We start from the raw sequence: 26,576 nt of genomic DNA on the forward strand, positions 1-26,576 counted from the left end.
AGGCTAATAAGTAGGGTTTGCCTGTTCATTTTGACTGCGCTCGTGTCTGGATTCTGTTTTTCTATCTTGTCACAAAACAGATTCTTCGTAGTTGCAGTGAGACACCCTTGCCCCGTGCCCTCGTGCTGTCAATATTGCATGTCGGCTTTGCAAGTTCGTACCACGGGAGATGAAACTTGGTTCAGGCACCAAACACTGAACATCTAAACAACGTGGCCTCAGCAGCCACGGTGGTGGTGGATGGCTGTTCCCCCAAAGCATTTGTGCTATGTGTGTGTGGATTATGATTGACTCATCTGTGATTTGAATTTGTTCCTATTTTGTTCCGCCAGGAGTTTCTTATTGAAACAGCATCCATAGACATGTGCCATCTATTTTATGAGTATTAGCCCTTAGCCATCTCAAGGAAAGAAGAGCAACCATCCTACAACCAACCAACCAAGCCTAAGTCTGTCTTTCTGTTTAATGTTGTGGTCTCCCAACATCTACTTTTAATTATGATGGATTTCCTTGCTTGTGATTCCTTTATTTAGTGAAGATAGTGTGGCAAGAGATACAGGGGGGTGTATGTGAACACATGAGAATGCTAGATCAAGATTTTTACTTTTATAGTTTCTAGTTTTATATAAATCTGCTTACCATATAAGTGATATATTGGACACATGTGGGCTAGCATGATTTTTTAATTATCTTTGATATTTGCTTATGTGGCTAAATTCTAAAAATGTTAATTTTGTAATTAATTTCCAGCACATTGTTTGGAAACAGTGAATAGTTTTTGTTATAAATCACCCAAGAACTTACATCACTACACTGCCTGGTTGTGTCTTCCCGGTTGGTTTTGGAAAAGTTATTTATCTTTGATTTCTCTTTCTTTTCTCCTCAATTCTCAATATGGTTTATATCCAAGAATCCAGAGAAATGGCTATGATAAAATCAAATGGTATTTTCTTTCTGCTGTCATCCATATTAGCCTGGAACCATATCTCCTGTCCCTTTTTTTCAGATTCTCCTCATTTCTTTCAAACTTCCTTTTGTCTGCTGATGTGTGGCCTTGGTGTATGGCCTTTGGTTTGAGTTTCATCAATTTCTTGCGGGAATGCATTTCCCCCGCTCGTTCTGTCATGCCTACCGTATAAAATATGCCGCCCCCTTGCTTGCTGTTCATACTCTGGCTGCGCATCACCTAGGGTCTCCAGGAGTGTTTCCCAGAATATCCTTTGTTGAATATTAATTCTGAAAGTGCATCCTTGGGGGTAGGGGAGTCCTTGTTTCATTAAGTGTTAAGTTTGAGAAATGATAAATGTAATATTCCTATTACATAATAGGTGCTCAATAAATATTTTTTGACTAAACAAAGAATGAAAGAATGAACATATTTCTAGTATACACTAGCACGTACTTTGGGAAGTTCTTTAACAAAGAAATGCTTTGCTCTGTTTAACCCAGCATTTGCCAAACTTGTTTTCTCACAAAATCTTCTCTAGTGTTGCACAAAACACACTTTGTTAAAACTTCACCCTAAGCCATACAACACCGTGGCCATACCACTCTCCCTCCCTCAAACCCAAGCTTTGTCTAGAGGGGCTGAGCTTCATCAGCTCCCTCTTCTGCCCCACACGCAGGCCACTTTCCTTATTTCAGTTGCTAACACGCTCCTCCTTCTGCCTTGGCTCAAATCTGGAATCATCTTTGACCAGTTATGGTGTCTTTCTCTTTAATCATCTGCTAATTTGCATCATTTTTCATGTGCTGTCTTCCAAATCTGTTTTGAGAAGCAAGACCATTGATAATCTTTGTCTCGTGGACTCTTATCTGTGGGTATTTATGAGATTCCATAGGTTGAACTCACTATATTAAGTACTTTTTATTGAAATCTCTCAAGAAGACATTTGTAAGCAGCGTATTCCACCATGACATACATTTCAGCCCTGGTACTCTCTTCAACAACACATGAATCAATATTAATGTCCTAAGTTTACTTGACTTGCTTCATTTTATCGCCTTCCTTTTGGCTACCTCTATTAGTCAGCTGAACAAACTCTAGCCTCTCAACTTTAGCAGAAATAAGCTAAGGTACCTAGAGCATTTCCTGCATTTGCCGTCAGTCTTAATATCATTTAAAGCTACTCTGAAATCTAGTCTTTCCAGATTGATCTGAATAAGTCCATTCCTATAGGTCCAGCTCTAGGTGTGTGTGTTTGCATGTGGGGATGGCAAAAAGCAAGCACATTTAGATCTAGAAAGTACATACACCAGCTGTGTCTTTGAACATTACCCAACATAGTACTGGAGTTTGTAGCCGTGTCCCTGGAACCATGTTGGAGGACAGACATGGTGAGGAAGGAAGGGCGTTTGCAGGGGAGAGGAGGCGGGATAGAGGCTCTACCTCTGTTACACAGATTGGCTGTTGGTTGGGGAAAAAGTTGGGGGAGGGCCCCATGGCTAATAACATTGCAAATGATTACAGTAATCAGGATATTTCTGAAAGTAAAAACAGGTTCTGATAGAGCTGAGAGACTCAGAAAGAGGGAAAGACTTTCTGTGATTCAGGTGGGCAGTAGCATTTCTTTAAGAAAAATTGGGAGGTTATTAAAAGGCAAATCTGGCTTAAGCTCTACAAGGCTGCTCACTGTTTTTCTTCTGACTCTTTTCTCTCTTTCACTCCTTATCTCAGGACCTTTTCTCTTCTCATTAACACCTCCAGCAGACTTGGAGCCCGGGAAGAGAAAGGAAGTGTTCAGACATGTGCCTATTTGCATACTCACTCTCTTGAGTTAATGCCAGGACAGCACATTCTGTCCAGTTCTATAGAAAAGCCAGCTTCACCCCATCAGTAAGGTATTATTTCCTTTTTTAGCATAGAACGGTTTATTGCCAAGCTTCTCTTAACTGTACATTACAAATAGCGTCTGATTAAGAATGTTCTGGATGGGTTAATTAGTGTGGTGACTATTATTAAGCAAACTGCTTGTTAGTATTATGCCTATTTGATCTTGGTATTGATGTGAAGTAATTGACCATAGAGCTACATTTAGAAAAGCTGGAATAAAGTTTTTTGATTTCTATTATGGCAATAAATTGTTTATATTAAACATGTCTATGAAAATATGAGTTTCATGGCACAATCAGAATAGACTCTGTGTGGGATGGTAGATGAGGGTTGTTTTGTTTTGTTTTGTTTTGTTTTTTAGAAATATTACATTTGTCCAGCTTGCTTCACAACCAGCTCTGCTAGAACAAAGTAGTAAAAAATTATTTCAGCTTACTACTGCAGAGTATATGAAGAGTAAAGTGATTTTAACTTAACCTCACCTAAAGGACATATTTCCTTTTTGATTTAGCTAAGTGCCTGAATACTTATCTGGGTAACAATCACTGTATATAAACAGACTATTAAAGAAAAATATGGGAAGATATTCTAAGCAAGGAAAGCATAGCATGTAACCACCTTCTTTCAAATACTGGATTATTATCTATATTATTTATTGGTATTTTGTCCAGTCCTATTATTAAGTTTCCCTCACTATAGCATTTCCATAGGGAATTTATTCCGTGAGCTAATAAATTATACCATCAGGGAGTTTTTCTTGAAATTCAGCTTAAATTTTCCCATTCTTAATTTCATCTCATTACTTCTAGTTATACCCCTTTGTACCCGGCTAAATAATTATTCTCTTTCCTTGGAGATTCCTGTTGTGTACCCCTCTACTTGTCACTTAACCAGGCTATTCATATTTAGCTCCTTTAATCTGTCCTCATAAATCAATTCTTCCATTGCCTTAATCATTATTATTGCTCTTCTAAGAACTCTCTAATTTTCAGACATATACAGTTACAGGTGCCCCAGATGAAACCAGCATTTGCACGGCCCTCTCTCCCCACAGACTTGGTGTCTTTCTTCTCTGTACAACAAGCTCCGTAACAAAGTGGTGTCGGTTTGCTGGTCAACTCAGCACAGGCTCCTCTGGTCAAACTCCAGACAATCTCACAGTGTTTTCCATGTGTCTTACTTGCATTTGGGATTTTTTTTTTTCAATTTCATAACATTAGTAAGCTCAGTTTTTGCTTACTGTCCCTATTTATGTTCTGCCTCTTTCCATGTCCCCACTGACCACCACTGATCAAGTCAGCCATCCACAACCTGTGTTAACAGGGGATCCTGTTCATCCTTGCCAACATTTAGAAGCAGGCCTAGCACCTTGCCCACAGCAAAATGCCCTGTCAGTTACCAATTCTCATTGTTTACAACCCTTTAGCCAGTCTCCCATCCCTTTTAATTTGCAATTTTGCTCACATGCTGGCCAATATAAATGGATTTTAAGAGTAAGATGGGTCATGATACTGTTCTCTAGGATAAAGTTATGTTGTTTCAATGCCCGCTGATTTTTTTTTTAATTGTGAATCTTTCGTGCACTAAATTTGTAATTCTGTTAAAATCCTTTTTAAACTTGCCTAGCATCCTTTTTCCAACATAAACAAATAGGCTTCTTCACTCACTTTATTGTAGTTTTCCAGATATGTACAGATGTTCCTTTTCTTTCTGTTTGTTTGACTTGTTTAGAGGTTAAGATACTGTTGGGACGCCTGGCTGGCTCAGTAGGTGAAGCATGCAACTCTTGATCTTGGGGTTGTGAGTTTGAGCCCTGCGTTGGGTGTAGAGATTACTTATAAATAAAATCTTTAAAAAAGAAGTTAAGATATTGTCATTTTGCTTTGGTTTTGGTTTTGATTTTGGTTTGGGGGTTTTTTGTTTTTATTTTGCCCTTTGTGGTGATTTTTTCATTGCTTTTTAGTTCCTTAGAATCTCCTCATGTCTTGAATTTGTTTCAGGAAGAAAATTGGTTAGTTCCCATAATAATTTTAGACCACTGAGATATGAAACTATAATCGGTATATGCCCAAGTTTCTTTACTTTTCAATCGGGAAGGAACGTATTATTGTATTAGGGCATATAAAGGAGTTAGCGCTATTCTTGTGTTGTACCTATCTCTCTACAATCATGTATTCATTACCTGGGAGGGTTCTTATGTAGAAGGTGATTTCTCTCAAAGAGCTTTATGAGACAAGTACAGAGGCCCACCAAACAAGCTTTTTGATTCTGTAACATACACAGCACACTCCAGCCAAAGACTTTGTTTCCAGCTTACAGCAGAGCCCGCCCTATTCCTTAGTGTTGCCCGTCAGTCCTTGCCTTCAGACCTGGTGAACATCCTCGGCCCCCTCCTCCATTATGGTCCCTCAGCACGCTCTTTATACTTACCTTCACCTCTACTCACCTCGCGTGAAATAAATGGCCTCGTCTAAATGCTTTAGTGACACACTGTAGATTCCACACCTGCCACCTGAAACTGTTTTTTTCCAACTTCACTTCTTTCTCCTTCTACCTTCAGCTTTGTAATAGGCTTGGTCTGTTCTCTTTTATAAGGCCTTACTTGCTTTCCCCCACGCCAAGAATCCTACATGCTATGCTATCCTCCTACTTCTGTCTTGAAAGACTTTTCTGTTTCTTCAGGAGCCAGCTCCCTCCCCTTGCAAGTGTCCCCGAGTAAACACCCACATGACTACCCCTATGTACAGGTGCCCCATTGAGGAAAACAGACCTCATTTCCCTGTTCTCCTCTGAAGCTCTCTTTCTCTGCCTGTCCCGCTTTGAGGCACGCACTGTAACCCTCAGGCTGGATTCTCCCTGCACTCTCCACAGGAACTACCCTTTGGAGAGGGAGTGATCCAGAAGCTCCTTGTCTTATCTGGTGCTCTGGTGTCTGTGCCATGCTTTCAACCCCCTTTTTATTCATTTTTAAGGTTTCTTGATTCCTTTCTTAGACATTCTTTTGAGGCTCTTACCTCACTTCAATAGGGCGATATTACTCTCTCAGGTTCTCTTTTTACTCTTCCAAATGTTCCTTATTGCTCTCCTTCCATGATTCTTCTTCCTCACCTATGTCTTAAATGCATATACTCTCCATTTCTCCACTTACTCAACAATCCAGGGAAGGGGTGAAGTCTCAAGATGGGCCTCAGGGACTCTCAGAAAGCACTTACTGTCTGGCCTCAGTCTACCTCTCTAGACCTTGCATTTTGGGCGCTGGCCCCAGCCTGTTTGGATTGCTTGCTGTTCCCTGAAGAGTTCATATTCTTTCCCAACCCTTTCCTTGGATCACAACATTCCCTCAGTCTAGAACTTCCCCCTCTCTGCCTTTAAAATCCCTCAACTAAAACCATCTTTAAGTCTTTACTGATCCCCAAGTCAGACTTAATCTCTCGCTCTGTTTTGAAAGTTGACATTTCGTTCTTTTTGCATTCCACCACAGGTTAGTTGGTTGTTCGTGTCTGTTCTAAGCGCTACTGGTTGGCTCCCCAGTAAGTGGTGAGCTTCCTGGTTTCATTTTATTTAGCTGCTTCTAGCAATAAGTAACAGATACCAAACTCTGTGTGGCAAAGCATTTTTGGGAAGACAGGGAAGGAATGGCATTGAAAAAATATCCTTCGAAAAATACTCTCAATGTCGATTTAATAAAAATGTGTGTACAGGTGCCCAGGATACAGAACAATCATGTGAGCAGAAATGGCCAGTGTTAATCAAAGAAGTTTCAAGCATATTTGTTGGGTAATGATTAAGTGTGGCTTGAAAATACGCATTGGGTCATGCAGTGGCTGGAAAATGTAGAATGGAACTCCAGCAAGACTAGTGAAGGGAGAGTGTTAAATCCTCTCTCTATTCTTATTTTTCACAGTATGTACAGTGTAGGTTTATAGCCACAGAAACACTTTGAAAACCACTCAAAGACCATGTGATCTGATTTCAAAGTTTTGAACTTTCCCTGGATGGCTACTACTTTTTATACTTTTTCTAGAATGTCTGGTATATGTTTAGTTTATTTTTATCAGTTTTCTACACCATCATTGTGTCCTTACAGAAAGGTAAAGGGCAAGTTTTAAATAGTATTTTCACTAAAAGTGTATTGCTTTTCCTTTTCATAACAGATTCATGCCCAAGCACAAAACAGCCCATTTACAGAAGATTCTCAGCCTTAAAGGAAATGGTGGCATCGCTCCATCTATGGCCCTTCCTTTCCAACAGGAGCAGAAGGGTTCTGAGAATTTATTGAAGAATTCTAATTCAGAGTCCGAACCTTGCAATGTGGTGCCCCGAGAAAACCTGGGTAGCTCGTTAACACAGGAGTCAGACTGGAGAACGTGCAACTCATCAGATAATTCGAGTTCTCATCATCGAGAAAATACACAAAATAGGACTTTTAATCCCCGTGACATTTTGGGTGGAGCTGATGACCCACAAAGACCACTGCACATTGTGTGGCCTCACAGGTGGTAAGTTTGAGACACACCAATTTAGTAAGAGTTGGAGACTGGTAACAGAAAATATGTTCTGGTGATTGCCTCAGTAATTTCTTGTCCCTGTCGCTTTAGAAAAAGATCATTTTAGTGTGGCAGTACCGCTAGCATGGTGCCAAGGTGGTATTATCTTCATATCTTTACATAAATAGTTGTGTGTTTAGATTAAATTGGATTTACAGATAATTATTTGCAGTGATTTGCTCAACTAAGAGCAGCAGCTAGACACTTCTAGAAAATCAAGTCTCATTCAAGAAGTTTCAAAGTACAGGAACAGGATTCCATCCCTACATCTATGTGCTCCTGTCCTGTAACTATTTCATACATACACACCGTTAAAGCAATGTTGCCATTAAAACAAAACCGATTTCCGTTATTTCCTTAATTTGACCAGTTTCAACTGGGTGCCTTTATTTCACTTGTCATAAAACATATCAGTACATTGGCAACTGTTCCCCTGCTCCCAAATGCCTCCGCATTGTGCTAAGCAAAACACTTTGTAATGGAATCTCCTCCAAACAGAGGAAAATCAACTGCAGCATGTAATCACACCAAATATAAACTCATAAACTTAACCCAGGCTCCTATAAATTAGGATTTAAAGAGGTAGAATGTCCCGATAATCTTCTGGTATTAGGCAGGAACATTTTAATCTAGTTTTTATTCCTCCCAGTTAGTTTAATCTGCATGTGGCCTGATTAGAGTTCACTTCCCCCACACATTATGGTCTCTTTATTGCAGAGATGCTGGGCTGATCATTAGGTCCGATTTTCTGAGAGCCGCTGTTTACAGGTGAAGTAATAAGCACACCACACCGGCCAGGCAAAGCGCCTTTGCCGGGGATTTGACTTCCAGCACATTACAACTCCAAAAGCTCTCTCAGTTGATCTGCAGCATCTGGTACCTAAAGGGATTTTCATCTTTGACTCTAAATGTATGAACGTAAAATTTAGGGATTGAAAGTTGATGTGGAATATGTTCTTGGATTTGTCTATTCAACTTCACACTTCTAGCATATCCTTTCTAAGGGAGTCACTTTTATTTTAAAATCATATCTGACTTAGAAGGTGACAGCGTTCAGTATTCTTTTATGTTATTTTAAAATGCAGTGGGTCTGGATGAGATGAACCTGTTTTGAGGGAAAATAGATGTCATCGTTTACTCCCTCCTGGAAAGCTTTTCCTTTTTTTCTGCTAACCTCTGGTTGTCTCTGAAGTAATACGTATTGCAAGAAAATCAGTTCTGCAAAGTTTGGTTCTGGGTTATCATGGAAATGCAAAATTAAATTTGTAGACTCCTACTGCAAAGCAGCATACTGATATGGGGGGGAAGAGTGAGAGCCACATTATCCAATACTTTGCACAAAATAAGACAGAGCTATGTTAATAAAATTAACAATATTAAATTGAATAATTCCCTCTCTTCCTTTGTATATTTTTGCTTTAATTTAATTTAATTGCCTAAAGTTAGTTGCTTAAAGAGATGCAGCATTATGTTTGTGCACATTCTTATTGTTAAAGCTAAATTATTTTTAATTTGGAGAAGAGGGAAAAAAGCCGCATCAGCAAGAGTAAATGCCAAAATATAAAAGTAACACATTCATCCTTACGGGTAATATAGTAGAACATTGGAAACTTGGAGGTTGCCAGACACATAGCTAACATTAGGGCTAATTTTGAAAATCTAGCGTGCAGTCAATTTTACTGATGCCTGGGGACGTACAAGGTAGAAGCTGACAAGAGAACTAATTTTGTTTGGGTTATTTACTGCTATGCATCATCCGCGGGTTCCCGCCTGACACACAGCTATATGAAGGGGGATATTATCACACACTAAAAATTTATGTTGACATTCGATATTTGTTCAATATGTCAGCAGTATTACTTTCATAATCAAAAGAGTAAGAAAAAGAGAAAAGAAAAGCACTTTATGCTCATATAGATATATCTTTTTAATAACAGTCTATAAGGTTAATATAGTTTACCTTTGAGAGTATACAATGAAAACAAGCAGGGTTAGGAGGGGAAATGACAGAAAGCATCAACCCGAGCTGTTTGTTTGCCATTACCTAAGCGAGCCATGTCAGCTCTCTGGCCCGCGTCTGATAGCTATTTGTTGTACAGAGAGCACAGCATAAAAAAAAATATCAAACTCTTAATACTATTGTGTGCCCATAACCATCTGTCACTGCTAGCCTGGAGATGAGAGGAAGATTACGAGGAATAAACACTGAGCCGCCGAGCATTGGTAAAGCCTTCAGGCAAAAAACTCTTGTGGGGACATCAAAGACATTCTAATTCCGAGGCAGTCAAGGATTACAGTGTGTAACCTGTGCTGACAACAGATAAATGACTGGCAATATTGTGCCAGAGCTGTTGGGTCCTGCATGGAGTACTGATGATGATGATGATGATGTTATCTTGCAGAATGGACTCTGCTGGGATAATTTTATGATAAAACACTTTTTTCAAATGCCACTGGGTCTAGGCAGACATTTACTAGCTACAGGGGTAGCAATCAGTTTCTTCAAAATTTACTGTTCTAAGCCCATTAGAGTTCCAACACAGCAAGACTCTTCAATGAAAATCTAAAACGCCTATATTTTCTTTAGGAGAATGTATGCAAATGTTGTGAGCTGAACTCCTACCCTTTAGTGGTAGATGCTTTATCATCTGATTTATGTAAATTTGCTCATAAAAATACAGTTTATTTTTAATTGGTGAATATGAATTAGAAAATTAAGATTCTGGTTCAGCATTCATCAGACATCCCCAGTTACAAGTACACATTTATTTAGACCTCCGATCGCCTGGGTGGAGATCATGTAACGGACCAGTCAATACGAATTGTATTCTCAGGGAATTAGTACTAGAAATGGTTAGTACTAGAAATGGCCAGGGTTATGTTTCTGGTTCAACCCTCTTGGTTTGGGCCTCCCCTGTCTTTACACCTCACGTGTTCTTGTCAGTATCATGAGCTAATTAAACTACCTGCTTGAGGCGGGGTTTTCTTTAGAGTAGCCTGCGGGAAGCTATTCGGTCTGTTGCATTTTTGCCTTGGCCACTTGCGCTTTCCAGAGAGGAGGGACTTAAAGAGAGAACACAGTGATGATCATTTCCCCTGTAAACAAAAGGGAGAAATGGCCACCAGAGAGGGCAACAGGATTCTTGGAGCCTGTCATTACCTTGCCGAACAAAACAAAAATAAAGCCCTCCTCCTTATCATAAAAAATATGCCCATGAAATCATGCGGTTGCAGTAGCCAACTCTAAAAATGAAGTGATGCTGACCTCATTGTGTTAGTTCCAAGCTGGGATCATGAATGGTCTAAAATATAGTGTTAGCCTCTAACATAGCTGGTACTAAGTCAACCAAATGTAGAGCCTACTTGCTAGGATATGTATCAAAATCAAAAGTGACATTTTCTAGAAGATACATTCTGGCTTTAAATCTGTGTTAAAATGTCTGTGCATGAGAACAGGCCCTTAAATGCAATGCTTGCCCCCTCTCTTCATTCTTTCTGAATCCGAGCTTGTCAAGGATTATAGTGTGCAACCTCTGCTGACAGTAGATAAATAACTGACAGTATTTTAGCAGAGTTACTGGGTTCTCTGCAGAGTAATTTGTTTTCTCCTTTCCACCCAGTCTTTAGTGTTTTGTTATAAACATCTATAGCGAGGCATGGTTAATAGCAGTGACTTATAGAGAAAGACTTGTAAAAAATACATGGCAATTGGTGATGCCTTTTCTTAAAACCATTTTCTTTATAAATATTACAACATTGCACCAGGTTCCAACCTCTGTGTAAATATTCTCTTTATTTCAATGGGCACAGAAGACTCACTGCCAGAGGGACAGAGAAAACAAGTTTACAAGATGTTGAAAGATAGCCCTCTCCAGGCTGCGGTTCTCAAACTCTTTGATCTAAAGACCACTTCGCACTCTTAAAAATTATTGGGACACTATGGAGCTCTTTTTTTTTTTTTTATAGTTACGCCTATCAATGTTGAGCGTATTAGAAATTAAAACTAAGGAAAACCTTTTAAAAACTACATTAAATCATTGAAAAGTAACAATGAAGAACCACAGACATGATAATATCAATGTATTTTTATGAAAATAACTATATTTTAGAAAGCAAAAAAATTAGGGAGAAGAGTGACGTTATTTTACATTTTTGTAAATCTATAATGTCTGTCTAAGTAGAAGAGAGTTGGATTTTTATATCTGCTTAAGTATTCAATCTGTTGCAATATGTTGTTTTGGTGGCGGTTTCTGAGGAAAATTCTGCCTCACAGAGAGAGTTGGAAAAGGAAAGAGTGTTTTAATGACCTGCTCAGATGATTGTAGGTATTCTTTGCTGCTATACCAGAACTCAGCAAGTAGGAGTTTCTCAAAGGTTAGTTTGAAACCATTTGATGGCTCTTCATCCTCTCTTCCTTGCTGTTTAAGTGGATTTGGTAACATGGTGCACTGGTCACTTGGAATATATAGGTTTTATGAATTGTGCAGATCTTCCAAGTACTGACAAAATTAATTCTCTCAAAGAGTCACATTGTTAATACTACCACTGAGATCAGAGACATTTTTGACTATTGGGAAGTCATCAAGCTCACGATGTAGATACACTTTTTTCTAGAATTCCAGTGTTCAATTAAAATCTTAAATTTACCATTGTAACAAATATTTTCAGTTGTTTTCTTGAAGGGACGTGTTCATGTGGCTCATATTTGAGAAAATGTCTGCCAGATACCCAAGTCTGATGAGCCATGGTTTGTCTATCAGTTGTTCTTAGAAGCAAAATTAGTGTTTTGTGAAAAAAGCAACTAGTTAGCTCATAACTCAAACACACATATAAATACTTTTTCTCAAGGCAGCCGTTGTGCCCTGGTACACAAAGATGCAGTGTGTGTATTTCCAATTTATCACACAGAATATTAAAAGAAGTCTCTTGAAGGGATGAAGTTTAATAAAATAAGTAATTTTAATGCTTCTTCAAGGGCATTCTTAAGTGAAACTCACTTTTTTTTTCTTTTACTGAAAGTGCAGGTGGTTAAGAATGCAACGACTGTTAGCTGAGTTCGGTGCCACTGCCTTGAATCATGCTGAGGTGCCAGCACTCCTACCCATCAGTGCTTTTTCACTGTGGAGGCATATGTCAGCACAGTGAAGACGGCAAATTATATCATAGTATTATCGTAAAAATAGTTTGACTTTGAAGACCCCACGAAACGGCTTGAATACCCCCAGGAATCACAGACTACACTTTGAGAACCACTGTCAAGCAGAACTGATAAGGACATATGTAAGAATATGTCTACCGTCAGTCATTGGAATTGCCTCATTTTTAGTTTTCATAGACTCATTTTTCTTGCCCTGAATGTTAATCTATTAACATTTAGGTTTCCATGGCATTGAATTGAGGTTTCACAGTTGCTGGCAAACAAGTGTTCATCATATATAAGAGAATTTTCTCAGGCCAAAGAGGATTTATGTCACAATGGGCTCAGTAGTTAGGGAGCAGTAGGAGAGAGCTATGACACAAGAAATTCTGTTCTGATCTCAAAGTCCCTCTGAGTGGCACATGAGTGGGTGTGTTCTGGTTAAGAAAGCTAAGGGGGCAGTGGGCTGTGAGGCATGCTGAGGAGTTTGAAATTGTTTAGAGTAGCTATGGTGATAACTTCCACCATGACCCCATTACACGGACTATGGGGAAATTGTCAGAGCTTTTCACTTAAAGTGGAGTGACTTTTTATGAGCTATATGTTATTTGCAATATTTTCCATAACGTAATGATAAAACAATTTATGCAATGTTGATTGTGGTTAAGGGTGTAAATTTGGAAAGGAAAAGGCCCAGTCATTGAGAAATGAAAACAGATTTGAAGCATACTTAGGTAAATCATTTACTGTAATATTGAAAGAATTTGACATACTATATTTTTAGAAACTTTGGCAACTTCTAACTGAAAACAAATGATTGATATAAAATGGAAAATTATACTTCATTACTTGAGAGTAAAATAAATTACTTTTTTTCCCCATTCTTTGACTCTCTGAGGTTTAAAAATACAGCTTTGAGAACAAAATTGATGACTGCCTTCTGAAAAGATGTATGTTAAGTGATTGAATGTTATGCTTTTCAGAGCAACATAACTTACCTTGGTTTTCTTGTTGTCCAGGTAACTTGGGGGAAGTTTAGCGGATAGATTGTCTTAAATCTTTCAGGTCTCACTGGTCATTACCTAGGAATAGGATACTTTTGGAGGACAGTCTTCAGGTGCCACAAGCAGGGTGAGAACTGAGAAGCAAAGTATTAGATTTTGGACACCAATGTTCTTTTTCTGTTTCAGTGTTATGTATAAATCTGTTTTTCTTAGGGAGAAATGATCCTCACAGCATTATGGTTCTGGAAAAGATGGTCATGTGATCTGGCCATCTCCCTTTCAGCACACTTCACCAAAGTGAGACCTATGAGAATCCATCTTACTTGTCCTAATCTCTAGAAAAGATGATGCCATACGTGCTTTCCAGTAGCACTGTTCCTTTTCACAGTTAAATATCTTCAATGTAAGGAATTGATGGTAGGCATTCTCAATTCAGTGCTAAGCTCTCTTCAGTTGTATTTCTTTGCCTACTGGTGTTTTTGTTTGTGTGTTGATGATGTTGGTTGGTTGGTTTGTTTTTGTCCTTAAAAAATTTCAAGTGAACTCTGTCGTTTAAAAAACAAAAAACTCTCTAGAGAGCTATATTAGAGTCTTTGAAAGATTGTAATCAAACACCTGGCTTCGGTTACAATGTGGTATATCACCTAATGTTTTGTCTTCTAACATAGTACTATCAGATGAATCTCTGGGAATCCAATACAAGATTTTTAACTAGTAGGAAAATAAATACTGAAAAATTCAAATTCATGGCCAGAAAAAAAAAATAGCCTTAACAAAATTCCATTTATATTTTCCAAAATTCCATTCCTAAATGCCTTGCTATTTTCCAAAGTATTGAACATATGAAAAAGGTAAGAGATTCAGCTTTGATGTCTCATTGCCTCTTGGGTTGTTTTTAACTTTCTGACACACCACTCAGCATAAAGAACGTTCACCTATAGTCATTACTGTCTTGGTGTTATTACCTCTGGAATATCATAAACTAAAGCTCTCGTTACCCTTTTCTTCCTAACAGGGTTAAAAAGTTCTCTAAACTTGATTCACTCCTTAAACATACTAATTTCTGCAAAAGATGCTATTTGATTATGGTATGCTTATGACAGTCATCTGCGATCACTCAAAACGCATGTCTGCTTTTGCTTCATTCTGTCACAAATCTTTTGATAAAATCCTTGTACTAGACTGATTTACTTAACACCACAGGTCAGGAGTGAGTGAGTTGGGAAGTAGGTACCTAGGTGATATAGATAGATGACTGAGCAGATGAATGATGGGTGGATAGGTAGGTAGGTAGATTACTTGTTTCTTGGTTACATATTTATGTGTCTTATATGTGATATGCGGGGTGAGGGGGGGTTAAATATATTTCTCCTAAAGTCACTAAACCTTTCTTCATATGATCCCTGTTGAGCTGATCTCTATTTAGCACACTCTTTCCTCTTTTCTTCAGGACTTAATATGCCTTCTATTGCTCTTAATGTATGGTGTTGTCTGTCTTTTCATGATGCTAGTTACCATTATACTTTTTTAGAGATGCCCTGAAATCCCCTGCCTTCCACAGATGTGTGCCCTGATTTAAATTCCAGTGATGTGTGAATTCCCCTGACTGTGGATTTTCATGCACCAAGGGCACTGTGCATTCCACTGCACCACATAAGCGTGTAACAAAACTGCACTTTCCACACTGCTTCCTAGCCCAACTCATTCCATGTTTTAAGTGGTGTCATTTAGTTTAGATCCTAAGGTTCCCCAGGATAGAGACAGAAACTTTGGGGGAGGGGGCAGGTGGGGGGAGATAGTTTTTTTTTTTTTTTTCAATAGCATCTAGCTGGAATACCTGCAGGATATGTGGGATATTTAGTTGATGTTACTTAATGTTGATGATGATGAATCCTGGGGTGACCCTTTTGTGATTGACTCTTACTCATTCAGTAAGTCCAGTTGAGGACAAGTTTCTCATCCTGAGAAGAAAGAAATGAAAATATAAAAGGCTTCAATTAACCAAATGGCAGGTGGAGATGGTCATGATGTCAGCATTGCTTTTACAAAACATAGGTTTTGTTTGTTTTGGGTTTGTTTTTTGGGGGTTTTTTGTTTTGTTTTGTTTTGTGGTGGAATGTCTTTATAGGAGTTATAAATACAAATCCCTCAGGACTTTGTTAAAATGGAATCATTCATTTTAACAGAAGGATAATAGAAAAAGTGTAATTATGGTGTGGGAAGAAAGGCTCAAACTGGTTAAAACCAAAATAATTTCTTAGTTATCACTGAAAAATAAATCCAGAAGGGAAGATCCTTGTAGGTTATTTTTTCACCTACCACTCCGCCATAATCCAGATGTGTAAACCATTTTAAAACAATTCATTGGAATTACTTTCTAAACTCCTGTTTACAGTCCCAAGTGAATGAGATTGCATGGCTTTTCTGGATTATCCAGACTAAGGTTGAGTGTCCAGATTTTTCTTTCTTTCTTTTCTTTTCTGTTTTTTCTTTTCTTTTTTTTTTTTTTACTCAATCACACCAAAGAATTCTAAGTTAGAATAGCAATAACTATTATAAAATAGGTAAGATTTTTCTCCCCCTTGTATCATCTTTATTGGCTATGCAACTAATTAGCTATTTCAGCACTATTCAGGCTAACATCATTTGTTGGTTAAACAAAAGAAGGGGAAATTTCAGAAACACAAAGAGCCGAAATGTTTGAGATTTGTTCTTACTGAGATGTATACCTCATAGTGCCTATCTCCTGTTGAAGGAAATAATTTATCGTGATCTCAGTCAAAAGCATTTCTCTCTTTGCTGTCCTTTTTTATTAATTTAGATATGTTTCTAGGATGAGAAATGATGTTACTTCTAATTATGGTTACATGTAGTTAATTTCCTTCTTTTTCCTAAGCTTGGTGTGAAAGGCAGTTTCCTCCAAAAGAGGGGTGGGAGGGGGATGGGGGGAGCTGGTTACCGGGAGGGGAGAATACTGATAGAGCTGATCTTCCTGTTGCCTTAGCAACAGATTTATTTATTAGGGGTTGAAATGACATGAGTTAATATACCGCATACCTGCTGATCGGCAAACTCCCCTATTTCAGCTGCAGTTGACAATTAAGTCCTGGACAGCTACAGCCAGGGGTTAATGTTCCTCATTAGGAGAACTAGGTCATTACTGGGAAATCAAGGCACTTAAGGCAGCATGGGTAAAATACAAAATTCAGCATCTAGATGAGTGAGGCTTTTTTATGTTAATTAACCTTATTTTCCTAGGTTTAAAAAAATCTTATATGCACATGACAGTGGATCAATTAATTGAAAAAAAGAGCTAGTTTACTTTACTCTCTGAGTTGTCTTCATTTCCTTTGCAAGGATTTCATTATTTTATGGAAAATTCTTATGTCTATATGATGAGTAAAAAGGGTATTAAAATTAAGAAGGGAATCATCATGGAAATCAGCTTTACCACAAGGGAATGAGCAAATAAAAGCCTTGGAAATGAAAATAAATAAGCTTTGCTAATACCTCACCTAAGGAGCAGAATATAAGCCCATCAGAGCTGGGAGATATTTAGAGGTACTTCTTTGCTTCTTTATTAAGCAGTTACATAGTTATTTGACCTTCAGAAACTGAAACTTTGGAAAAGTGATTCCAAGTGGTTTGTAAACATTCTATTTGCAGAAAGCGTGTAGCAGTTTAACAAACAATAACTTTCCAGTTCATAATTGGCTTTTTTTTAATACCAATAAAATTAGATACATTAGTTGAAAGTTTTTATTAAAATGTCTGAGTGGGTGTTTTTTTCCACTTGATAAGTTCATAAATAATGTATCAAGCCCCTTCTGAAAGCTTTGTTTTCTTATTCCTTTAAAGAGCCTTTATGTTGAAATGGGGGTATTTACAGAGTCGAAAAAGATTTATTGCCCAGAATCCTCTTTTATCTTCATTTTGGTACTGTGACCCCACTGAAGCCACTTCGGACCAGTTCTTTCACTTACAGTAACTTTCTCCATGGGACATAAACCAAAGCAGAAAAGTGCTCTTACCGACCGTATGCCCTAAGCTACTTTGTCCCCTCAACAGAAAAATCTAAATCACTGTGATTCTTCTCCCTCTACCCATGTACTATAAACGGTTGGTTGATTGACTTCCAGTCAACTGACTTCCAGAGACTTAGTTTAGAACTCTTGTCATTTCTCCCCTCATCGAAAAAACGGACAATGCTGCTCCTTTAATTGATTAGCTCTCTGATTCAATGTGTATTTTAACCTCCTCCCCAAAATTGTTCTCCTGTAATCTAAGTGAAATCAGGCCTCAGGTAACGTCTTTAGAAAATACCATTCTAGGGGTGCCTGGGTGGCTCAGTCTGTGAGCGTGAAGTGTCGGTGAAGTGTCTGCCTTCAGCTCAGGTCATGATCTCAGGGTCCTGGGATCCAGCCCTACGTCAAGCTCCATGTTCAGTGGGGGGGGGGGTCTGCTTCTCCTTCTCCCCCACTGTTTGTGCTCTCTTTTTCTCTCTCTCATATAAATAAATAAAATCAAAAGAAGGAAAGAAAGAAAGAAAGAAAAAGAAAGAAAGAAAGAAAGAAAGAAAGAAAGAAAGAAAGAAAGAAAGAAAGAAAGTTCACCATTCTGGTGAACCTCGGTATCACGTGGGTTAGCATAAAATTGTGTTTTAGGTGGTACCTGTCGGGGCTGCTTCCTTCAGAAAAGCATTTCCACTCTGAAATTAGATGTGATTCTTATACAACTGCTTCTTTTCACCGACTGTGGCCAGTCCTGGGTTTTAATGAGAGCTCTCAAAGAAAAATTGTTTCCCCATTTCAGAATCACCACCCATGAACCAGAGTTTTAGAATGAGGGGATATGGAAAAGACTGTTAGCTATCCCCCAAGTTTCTTTCTCTTTTTCTTGGGAACACAGTTGGACCACGTTTTCCAGGCTCCATTGCAATTTGGCCTAGCTGTATGATTGGGTCTTAGCCAATAAATGTAAGCCAAGTGATGTGGGATACTTGAGGGCCCCACCTCCAGGTGGGGATAAAAATGTCCCACCCACAGTCCCCAGTGAACTCTCCCTTTGGAAGGGGCAGACATAGGAGGCGCTCCTTGAAGATGGCAGTACCTCCTTCAACGTGGGGCCTTCAGTGACCTCTGGAAGAAGGCTGCCCTTTTGATCTGTCAACCTGACTTTATAATGAACCATTATGCTTGTTTTTTAAAATCCCCTTCACCTATTACATATTTTTTAAGTCCTTTTTAATGCAGCCAACCTACCGTAATGAGTGCAGACAGCTAGTACAATAATCCAGCAACTATGGCGGTAGTTTGACTGGGGTAGTAGCAATGGAAGATGTACGGAGTGTTCAGGATCTATTTTAAAGATTTTGGCCTAAGTGGATATATGTAGGTGCTCTTTACTGAGATGTGGTTATGTATAGGTACTGTTTGCTGAGACGGAGACTACCTGGGGAGGAGAAGGTTTTAAAAAGTTTGCCTTTGAATATATTAAGTTAGAGATATCTCTTAGACTGCAAGTGGAGATTTCAAGTTGGAAGCTAGATAGACAAGTCTTTTTATTCAGATGAACAGTCAGGACGGAAGACAGAAATTTGGGAGTTTATCAGCATGGAAGTGTTCAATTCCTATAAAATATTTTAAAATATTGGATTTTTAATCTTATAAGTTACACTTTTAAGTTGCCTAATTTTAAACATTCAATCTATACTAATTCTGTGGGCAGCAGTTAGTGCTTTGTTATAGTTGTGGCATAGTAGAGTCTGGTCTCTCTACGAGTCCTGGCCCTCAGTTACCAGCCTGGTGCCTTAGGCAAGGTACCTAGTCTCTAGCTTCGGTTTTCTTCTTTATAACATAGGAATAATATTAACCACATTATACAGTTGTTCTGAGGGTTAGGGGAGATGATATATGTAAATGAGTTAACACAGTTCCTGGCAGAGAGTGAGCATTTAATAAGCATAAGCTATTATTATTAGTAAATAATACAGAGTGCTTCATTACCTCACAAAGCACTGTCACTTTTGACCACTGTCTCTTATTGGTTAAAATCAATTTTTTCTTAACTCTCCTAGAAAAAGAAAAGAAAAGAAACAGCTAAATAAAGTCATCTTTTTTTGTCTTCATTTTCAGCCTACCCAAAACAAGTACATACTGTACAGAAAAATGGAATTAAGCTACAGAGCACACACTTCTAAGGAGCAGCATCTGCCTTGTAAATGAAGTCTATAAAAGGCTACCAAATGTCCCTTCACATTTTTATGATTGTTAGGGTATTACTAAACCTGGATGGAAAAATGTTTTTTGAGGCTCTTACATCAAGCACCCACACTGTCAATATCACAAATTATTTCCGTTTTTTACAAGATGGCTTCCATGCGGCTTCCTTAGGAATGGCAATGCTATTTTAGCAGGAGGTATATAGTTTTAAAGATGTGATTTGGTAAAAAGCACTTTCTACCTTTGTAATTGTCACATTTTTAAGCACATAACTCTTTTTTTAAAACAGCTTTAATGGGATATAATTTATATATCACAAAATTCACCCATTTTAAATATACAATTTAATAGTTTTTAGTAAATTTACAGGCTTGCGCCACCGTCACCACAATCCAGTTTTAGAACATTTCCATCACTCCAGAAAGAATTCTTATGCCCCTTTCAGCCATTCCCTGTTTCCACCCTCGCCCCACAAAACCACTAATTGGCTTGCTTTCTCTATAAATTTGCCTCTTCTAGACATTTCATTTAAATGGAATCATACAATAGGTGGTCTTTTGCACCTGGTTTCTCTCACTTACAACAGTGTTCTTGAGGCTCATTCGTGTGATAGCCTGTGCCAGTAGTCTCTTCCTTTCTAATGCTGAGTCATTGTATGGATAAAACACATTTTGTTGATTCATTCATCATTTGGTAGACATATGGATTGTTTCTACTTTTTTTATTATTGTGAAGAATATTCCCCTGGACACTTCCATAGAAATCTTTGTGTGGACATACGTTTTCATTTCTCTTGGGTGGATACGTAGGAGTAGAATTGCTGAGTGTTTTGATAAATTTATTTTTAATTTTTTAAGAAACAAGCAGATCACTTTTAAGGACAACATCTAATAACACTTCCTTCTTCGATTCATTCATTCATTTCATTCATTCATTTCAAAATGGTACTGAGTTTCTGCTACAGCTAGGCACTGTAGTAAGTACTCGATGTAGGCAACTCTTGATTATCCACTGCAACTGGGATGAAATGTAGTCTGGATATTTAAAATCTCCTCCTTATTCATAAGCCTAACGTTGGGCATTCTTTCAAGTGTCTTCAGCAAAAATTCTGTGATCTTACTAGGCTTATTATTCCAAACATGTACCAAATGGCTATATAGGTAGCTACCAGGAATTCAAAGAAGAAAGGCATAATTCTCTGCTGTTTAGGAGCCCATAGTCCAGAAAGGAGACAGGTTTATAATGCCTGCATATATACTCAGTGTCTTTGCCTTTTTCAAAAATATAACATGTCTAATTCAGACTCCTCCTTTTTCCCACTGAACTCCTATTTATGAATAGCACACTAATTGCCCCTCACTCTGGGCTGCAAATGATTATCTTATTTGATTTCTCTTCACCTTACTCTGTTAGCTTCCTATGGCTACTATAACAATATATCACATACTTGACAGCTTAGAACAATAGAAATTTATTCTTTCACCGTTCTGGAAGCCAGAAGTCCAAAATCGGTATCACCTGGCTAAAATCAAGATGTCAGTAGGGCCTCACTGCCTCCAGGAGGTCTAGAGAAGAAATCATTCCTTACCTTTTCCAGCTCCTGACAGCTGCCAGCAACATTCAGGTTGTGGCTGCTCTTCTTCCTCTGGGGTCACGTTGCCTCCCCTTCTTCTGTCCATTATCAAATCCGCCTTTGCCGCCTTCATATAAAGATGGATACATGTGATGCATCTAGGGCCCAACCAAATATTCCAGAATAATCTCCCAACTTCAAGATCCTTAACCACATCGGCAGTCCTTTTTTGACATAGAAGGTAACATAAACAGCTTCTAAGGGTTAGGATCTGGAGATCTTTGCGGGGGGAGGATTATTGAACCTAACATAAATTGCATATGCAGTCACCATGATGTCATTCATTCTTTTATTCATTTATCCGTCCATCCATTCATTAAATACTCCTTGAGCATAATGTTACATGCCAGGTAGTGAATTAAGACTTGAGGGTACAGTAGTAAGGTAAAATTCATGCACACAGTCCTTGCCTGCTTGGAGCTTACAACCAACTAATCAAGTAAAATTTGCCGGAGATAAGTGTTATAATGGAGAAATGGAAAGGCAGAATGACATGTAACTTTTTTGTAAACATATTGCACATTCATTATCAATGCTTTAAGCAATACTGAAAAGAACAAATTAGAAGTTTTAAAAACTCACAGCACAAGTTTACCATATATAAGTAATTACCTTTCTTGATACTTCTTTCCTTCCATCTTTCTGTCTACTAGTTTGGAACTTATGCACTATTTTGCTTTTTTTAAAGTGATTACCCTAGTGGTTTTAATATGGAGACTTATCCCATATTCGCCTCTTTCTTTGCTTATTCTCCCTCTTGCCCAGAGAATTGCTTTTAGTGAGAGACTGTTAGTAGCAAATTCATCTGAAAATATCTTTCATTTCTCTCTTCTTTGAGAATATTTTTTTCTGAGTATCCAGTTCTGAGTTGAGATTACATTCTCTCAGCTTTATTTTGCTACTGAGACATTACCTTATCAGGTTTTTCTCTCTAGTTACTTTAAAGACCTTTTCTTTGTCTTTGGTGTCCTTCGCTTTCACATGATATATGTAGGACTGGATTTCTCTTTGTAATCTTATTTGGGCTTTGTGAGATTTCTTAAATCTTTGAATCCATGCCTTTCATCACTTTTGCAAATCATTCGCTCTTCTATCTACAAATATTGCCCCTGCCTCATTCTCTCCTTTTAGGGTTCTAGGGCTTCATCTTTCTCGCCATCTCCTGTTTCTTAACCTGCCGTTCATATTTTCCTTATCTTTTTACTTGGGTTTATCTTTGGTTTACTAATTCTCTCTTAATTCCAATCATATTTTTCATCTCTCAAACTTCGTCTTGTTACTTTTGCAAAACCAGCTGGTTAGTATATATCATCCCTTGTTTCCTTAAACACTTCACACACACTATCATAATCCATGTTTGAGAAGTCCAATAGCTGAAACTTTTGTGGATCTGGTATCTTTCCTTGTGCTTGGTGTCTTGTTTCCTGTGTGGTTTTTTATTTTTAACCATGAGTCCATATTTTTTGGAACTTTATCAAGGGGAATTCTTTGAGAATTGCCTGAATTGTACCTGGATTTCTCCAGAAGGGATGTGCATTTGCCTGTGTCAGGTGTTTAAGGGAGCTACCAGCGCAGCACTAGTTGAAACTAAATTCTCAGTTAAGAGTGTTTGTTTTTTTTGTTTGTTGGTCAGTTAGACCACTGGGGTAGCTTCAGAGTTGTTTGAGGGCCAATGCAAGACGAGGAAGTTGCGGGAGAATTTTATTAATCCGTAACGATAATGTACATCTTTACATCTCTCCAGTGGAATCTTTTCATTCCATCATACTGTGGCCCCATGCCCCTGGCTCTCATCCTTGTAAATGTCAACCTAGACTACTGTAATCACTGCCTCATTTTCTCTTCCCTGACCTTAGCACCTTCTAGTTCATATCTTGGGTTGGTACCCAGTACCTTCTTCATGTTATTTTGCTCAGAGTACTGTGGCTTTCACTCTCCTTATCAATCATCTCAATCTGGCTATCCATTAAAATGAGATTTTTGTTTCTTTTTTTAAATTAGGAATGCCTATCCTCCTTATCACAATTAAACCAGAATTGCTGAGAGTTGAACCCTTCTGTCATCCCAGTCAACTTGGATGTCAGGCAGGACTGAGAACTATGAGTCTGCAAGAAAAACTATAAAAACAAAACTGTTTTCATCTAGCACTTAAGACCTCATAGGACGGTGGTGCTCAATGCTATATGTCAGGAAACACCTAAGTGCAAGCCCAACTCTGAGAGATTGTGATTCAGTTGATGTAAGATGGAGCCAAGGGACTAGAGCTTTTAATAGTTCCCTAAAATCTACAACATGCAGGATTGAGAACCACTGTTCTAGAGTTATAAATTCACAAGCATACAGGGATCAGACTGGTAACATTAATGAGTGAAAAGGCTAGCTAGGAACTGTGGAAAACTAGAGGGTTCCATCACACCATATAGGGCAGCAGCCTGACTCAGCTCTTCCTGATTGCAAAACATGGCCATCCTGCTCTACAGCACAGCCCATTTCACCTTTCTAGGCAAATCTCAGTACAGGACTTGAAAAATAAATGCACCTGTGTGTGTGTGTGTGTGTGTGTGTGTGTGTGTGTGTGCGCACGTGCGCATGCACATCTCCAACAAGGAATTGGAGGTAGAGTTACCTTGATTTTTTCCCAACTCAGTGTTCTTGCCCATGTTATTCCCTGTCTGCAATGCTTTCCTCCCTCTTCCATACCTGTTTAAATCATCAACTATCCTCAGAGGACCAACTCTTGCTTTCTCTGACATGATGATGGAGTGCTGATAACTGGAGGAGATGTGTATTCGGAGGGGCCCTTCCCAGGCCTGTCCCCTTCTGTTTTGTGTAAACCTCTCTCCTCTGAACTCTATTTAACTTGCATGTACTTCTTTGGAATTTAAATAAAACAAAGCTTTATATGGTTCAACTTTTTGGTATTTTAGCCTTATAATTACCATCAAATAGTTGGTTCTATGAATAGATTTTTATTACATTAAGGAATCCATCATAAAGTGTTAAGAATTCTTTATGTAAGATAGTAGATCATTAGAACTAGGGGATCTTAACATGTGGATTATTTAGATAGGTAAGAGTTAAAAAAAGCAATAAGACTGAAAAAGAGGTAATTATAGTGGATAAAAAAATAAGAGGTAAGGAAGAATAAAACGAAATATCTCAAAATCTGATTTGGGCTGGGGAAAGATGAGTCAGCTGGAATGTCTTAAGTAAAGTAACAGTAACAGCAAGCCATGTTCATTCCTTAATGTAATATGTTTATGTGCAAGGCATTTATTCAAAAACTTATTAGAATAATGTTGCCCTTTTAGATGAAGGAACTTATATTTGTAATTTAGCATAAAAACCATGTTAAATGAACTTGAACTATAGTACCAAATACAAAGAATCCAAGATGTAATCATCACTCATTCATTTATTCACACATTCAACTCCTATTTACATGAGGCACGGAAGTTGGCAACCCCAGTATCCACATATGCCAGATTGTAATGTCTGAGCCCAGACCATAGCCAGACTGCCTGGTTTGAATCCCAGGTCTGCCCCTTACCGCCGGGCCACTTGGGCAACGTGGGTAGGTTGCTTAATCTCACTAAGGTTCAGTTTCTTCACCTACAAATTAAATAGAAGAGTGTACTTACCCTACAGTTGTTGTGAGGATGAAATGATTTAATCCATCCAGTGGTCTTAGAATGGTTCCTGATCCATATAAGCACTATACATATGTGTGTCTTTGCTGTCATTATTAATCTTTGTTTCTTTATAACTCAACTCCGTTACCTCAGAATTCTCTCAGTGAATTCATGATAATTCTGTAAATTTTAGATTCTCCCTATTTTTTCCTTTGAGAAGCACTTAAATTCTAAGGATGCTTAATAGCATCAGAGAAGATGGTTTGGTCTCCTTTGGCACATGGCCACGTTGGCACCCTCTGAAAAGAATATTATCCTGTCTGTTTCTTGGTGATCCCCTCACAGAACCGGTGTCTACTGGGTTAAGCTCCCATCTGCCCACACACCGCGCGTTCATGCCAGGTGCACTGCAGGGGCGCCTCAGCATGACACAGTGCCACCTGCAGCCTGCTGGCTGGCTCTGTCAGGTAACTTCTGTATCTTACTAAGGGCCTTTGGAAAATACAGTTGCTCTCCCATGTCACTTGTGGACCACAGAAAACTCAGCAAGTGTGCTTTCAGTCCTCCCTGACCCAAGCATTTTGTCTTCCTTAGTTGATCCCACGCCATGCTGGCTGCAGTTGCAAAGCTGCTGCCTCCCTGGGTTCTAGAAGAAAAGGCACAAGACCAAAGTCGCTCTCCCCTCCAACCAGCTCTCTGCCACCCAGTTTCTCCCAGCTTTCAGCCTTGGACATCCACTCAAGAGTACCTCTTTCCTCTCCAACTTGCCTCCCTCAGCCCACAGATTGTTTAGGAGGGAGGGGGAGAGACAGTGGGGGAGTTGGGTAGGGAGAGTGTTGAGAAAAACCTACTTAGCATTTGTCTCCAGAACTATTGTTTAGACTTCAGTGTCAGCATTTTAATGTGAAAATCAAGAATTAACTATTTATTTGTCTTCTCTTTACGTTTCTGTTTAATAACCTTACCTTAAGGGCAAAGATTATAGAATGTCTTTGCTCCCAAGGCTGGGGGAGTGGGCACAGAGTAGATTTGCAAAGTAGAAAATATCCAGGGAGGAAACCCATTAAGCACATTGATTAATACTTCAAATATTATCCTTCTGCACATGTATTGATAGGGCTTCTTTTGAGACCCGTGCCACAGAGAGCTCCCAGATAATTGCAGTACAGCGTAATAAGTGAAAACCCCAAAGAGGAAGCAACTTATTCTGCCTGGAAAAGTCAGGCAACGCTTCACTGAGGAAGTGAGGATAATTGAAAGCGGATTCCATTAGACACATCCTCCTCAGCTCCTGAGCCACAGATGTTGCAAGAAGGAACACCAAACGAAGCTGAATGTGAGCCTATACTCAGGGAGCCCAGAAAGACTCCACCAGAACTGGTAACAGTGCTTTCCTTCCCATTTCCATTAGTAACTCTAAACCTGAGGTGAACCATCTGGTGGGCATCCGCCCTTGTGTGAGGGGCTGCCCCTGGACTGGGGCGAAGCTGGAGCAGACATCGGGGCGGGTGGCAGCTCGATGTCCCAAGTCCTACCTGAGCAAGTAGAAAGCTCTGGTCTTCTCTTGTG

General features: G+C 38.8%; 1 protein-coding gene across 16 annotated transcripts in view; it reads left to right on the forward strand.

The window, feature by feature from the left end:
* The window catches only part of GTDC1 (glycosyltransferase like domain containing 1), a 403,613-nt gene that overhangs the window by 303,840 nt on the left and 73,197 nt on the right, over positions 1-26,576 (forward strand). For 14 of the 16 annotated variants that reach the window (XR_005838888.1, XR_005838889.1, XR_005838892.1 and 11 more), the window contains one exon: positions 6,988-7,332. The exons of the other annotated variants lie outside the window; for them this stretch is intronic. Coding sequence is in view for 11 of the 14 variants with exons in the window: in XM_040645229.1 (XP_040501163.1) it covers positions 6,988-7,332 (345 nt within the window). In the remaining 3 variants the exon portion in view is untranslated. The remainder of the gene's footprint in view (positions 1-6,987; positions 7,333-26,576) is intronic. 16 annotated transcript variants of the gene reach the window in all.

This window comes from Ursus maritimus, unplaced genomic scaffold, assembly GCF_017311325.1.
Source record: "Ursus maritimus isolate PB19 unplaced genomic scaffold, ASM1731132v1 scaffold_1, whole genome shotgun sequence".
NCBI classification, from domain to species: Eukaryota; Metazoa; Chordata; class Mammalia; order Carnivora; family Ursidae; genus Ursus; species Ursus maritimus.